Source organism: Prunus avium, chromosome 8 (assembly GCF_965620075.1).
Source record: "Prunus avium chromosome 8, drPruAviu1.hap1.1, whole genome shotgun sequence".
Lineage (NCBI taxonomy): Eukaryota > Viridiplantae > Streptophyta > Magnoliopsida > Rosales > Rosaceae > Prunus > Prunus avium.
In genome coordinates, this window is record NC_142291.1 from 51,063 (window position 1) to 53,154 (window position 2,092).

Consider the following 2,092-nt stretch of genomic DNA (forward strand, 5'->3'; position numbering starts at 1 on the left):
TCAAGCCATGGCCATTCAGAGGATGGGCAATGGACCTCATTGGCAAGATTTATCCAGCCAGCAGCCAACAGCATTGTTTTATCATTGTAGCAACGGATTATTTTACCAAATGGGTAGAAGCCAAGCCTGTTAAGTCTACCACGTCTCAAGAAATCATCACTTTCATAGAGGAGCAGATCATACAGAGATTTGGTATTCCAGAATCAATCACTACCGACAGGGGATCTTCTTTCATATCTGGAGATATGTTAAACATGGCAGAAGCATTCAAATTTAAGCTGCTCCAATCCACTCCTTACTATGCTCAAGCCAATGGACAGGCAGAATCAAGTAACAAAGTGATAATCAATATTATTAGAAAAATGCTTGAGAAAAATCCAAAGCAATGGCATGAGAAGCTGTTAGAAACATTGTGGGCGTACAGAACTTCAAAAAGGGAAGCAACTGGCATGACTCCCTATGCCTTAACTTATGGACACGATGCAATTCTGCCTATGGAAATTGCAGTTCAATCCCTCAGAATTGCTCATCAACACGAACTAGTGGGAGAAGACTACAACCAAGCCATGTTGTTAGAACTGGAAGGGTTGGATGCAAGTAGGATTGATACCCTCAACAAACTCTTAGCAGGAAAACATGCTGTGTCAAGAGCGTATAACAAGAGAGTTAAAAACAAGAGTTTTGAAGAAGGAGAGATAGTTTGGAAAGCAGTTCTGCCCCTCGGAACACATATAGCTGGTTATGGAAAGTGGTCACCAACTTGGGAAGGCCCTTTTATAATTAACCAAGTCTTGGGATTAGGAGCATACAAACTACAGGATCGAGAAGGAGAAGTTCATGCTGCGCCAATCAATGGCAAATGGTTAAAGAAATTCTATCCAACTATGTGGGATTCACAGGCTGTGCAGACAGATCCTGGGATAGAAAGGCAACAACTTGAAACTGTTGTTTGATTTTGTTTTAAGATTTAATTCTGTATTAGTATAATCTTTTATTCCAGTTTATCAAGAGAAATCAAAATTCCAAAAAATAAATAAACTTTCATTTTCAAAATAGTCACTTTGGTGACTCAACCAGTTTATTACAATTCCAGAATCTGAATTTTAAAATCCTAGTTTTCTAAGGGTTTCCTGCAGACTCGTCTTCTTAATCGAAAGCTCCTTCTGAAGCAGTACTCCCTGGTGGATTGAAGCCTCTGCAACTTCCAAAGCTGGCCTGGAGGCTGAAACCATGGTCTGCACAAGGAAGGTGGCCTTAGTCTTGGAGCTCAGTCCAGCACCCAGCTTGCGCTGTACCTCCCTGCGTTCTGCCAGCTGCTTTTGAAGCTCCTCAATCTGCTTCTCCAGCCTATCTGCAGTAGCCTTGGCCTCTTTGTACCCCGCGACCATCTGATCCAGTTCTGCCTTCTGTTTTGCATAATCAGCCAAGTTGGCGTCATGAGTTGTCTTGCAGAGTTCAGAAGTCTCGAAGGTAGGCTTGAGATCCTCATAGCGATCGTGAAGGTTAAGCACATCTCTGGCCAGGTTCAGACTTATCTCAAGAATTGGCTTAGGAGCCATGTTCTGCCTGTGCAGCAGGTCCAGATCTTTCATCAGTTGTTCTACAGCTTCCCTATTTTCCTCCAGTTCCAGCTCAGTAGATTGCCAGACCTTCACCCTCTCCATGGCCTCATCCACTGCTTTGAATTTGGTTTTGTTAGGGGTAGAACTGAGTTTCTCCAGCCTATCCAGTTGGGCGTCCAAGTCCATAGCCTCGAATTCAGCCAATTCTGGGTCAGCAAAGGAGGCCGTGATGGTTGAAACAGCACGGGATTGGACAGGCATCTGCAAAATCAAAATTGTGGATTAGAAAAGGGCAGAAATAAAAGAAAAATTCATGATATGATGAATACGTACAGCTGCGAGAACAGGCTTCAAAGGACTGATCACCACTGCCACGGCTCCTGCAATTCCGGCCACTTCCAACTAAAAAGAATAAGATGTAAAAGGAAACAAGGACAGGATAAAGTGCGAAGGATGGACAGAAATAAAAGAACAAAGACTTACCATGGCTTCAGAAACAGTAGCAGTTAAATCTGCTGCAGATTCTGGGG

The 2,092-nt window shown here is 43.2% G+C and overlaps 1 protein-coding gene across 1 annotated transcript; it reads right to left on the reverse strand.

The window, feature by feature from the left end:
- Positions 1-1,103: 1,103 nt before the first annotated feature.
- LOC148291062 (uncharacterized) lies at positions 1,104-1,823 on the reverse strand. Its single transcript, XM_088245264.1, has one exon. It carries the CDS (start codon positions 1,821-1,823, stop codon positions 1,104-1,106), a length of 720 nt encoding a protein of 239 aa, XP_088101390.1.
- Between the last annotated feature and the right edge of the window lie 269 nt (positions 1,824-2,092).

Coding starts and splice junctions, on each gene's coding strand:
- LOC148291062 (XM_088245264.1), bottom strand. CDS start 1,823: ATGCCTGTCCAATCCCGTGCTGTTTCAACCATCACGGCCTCCTTTGCT.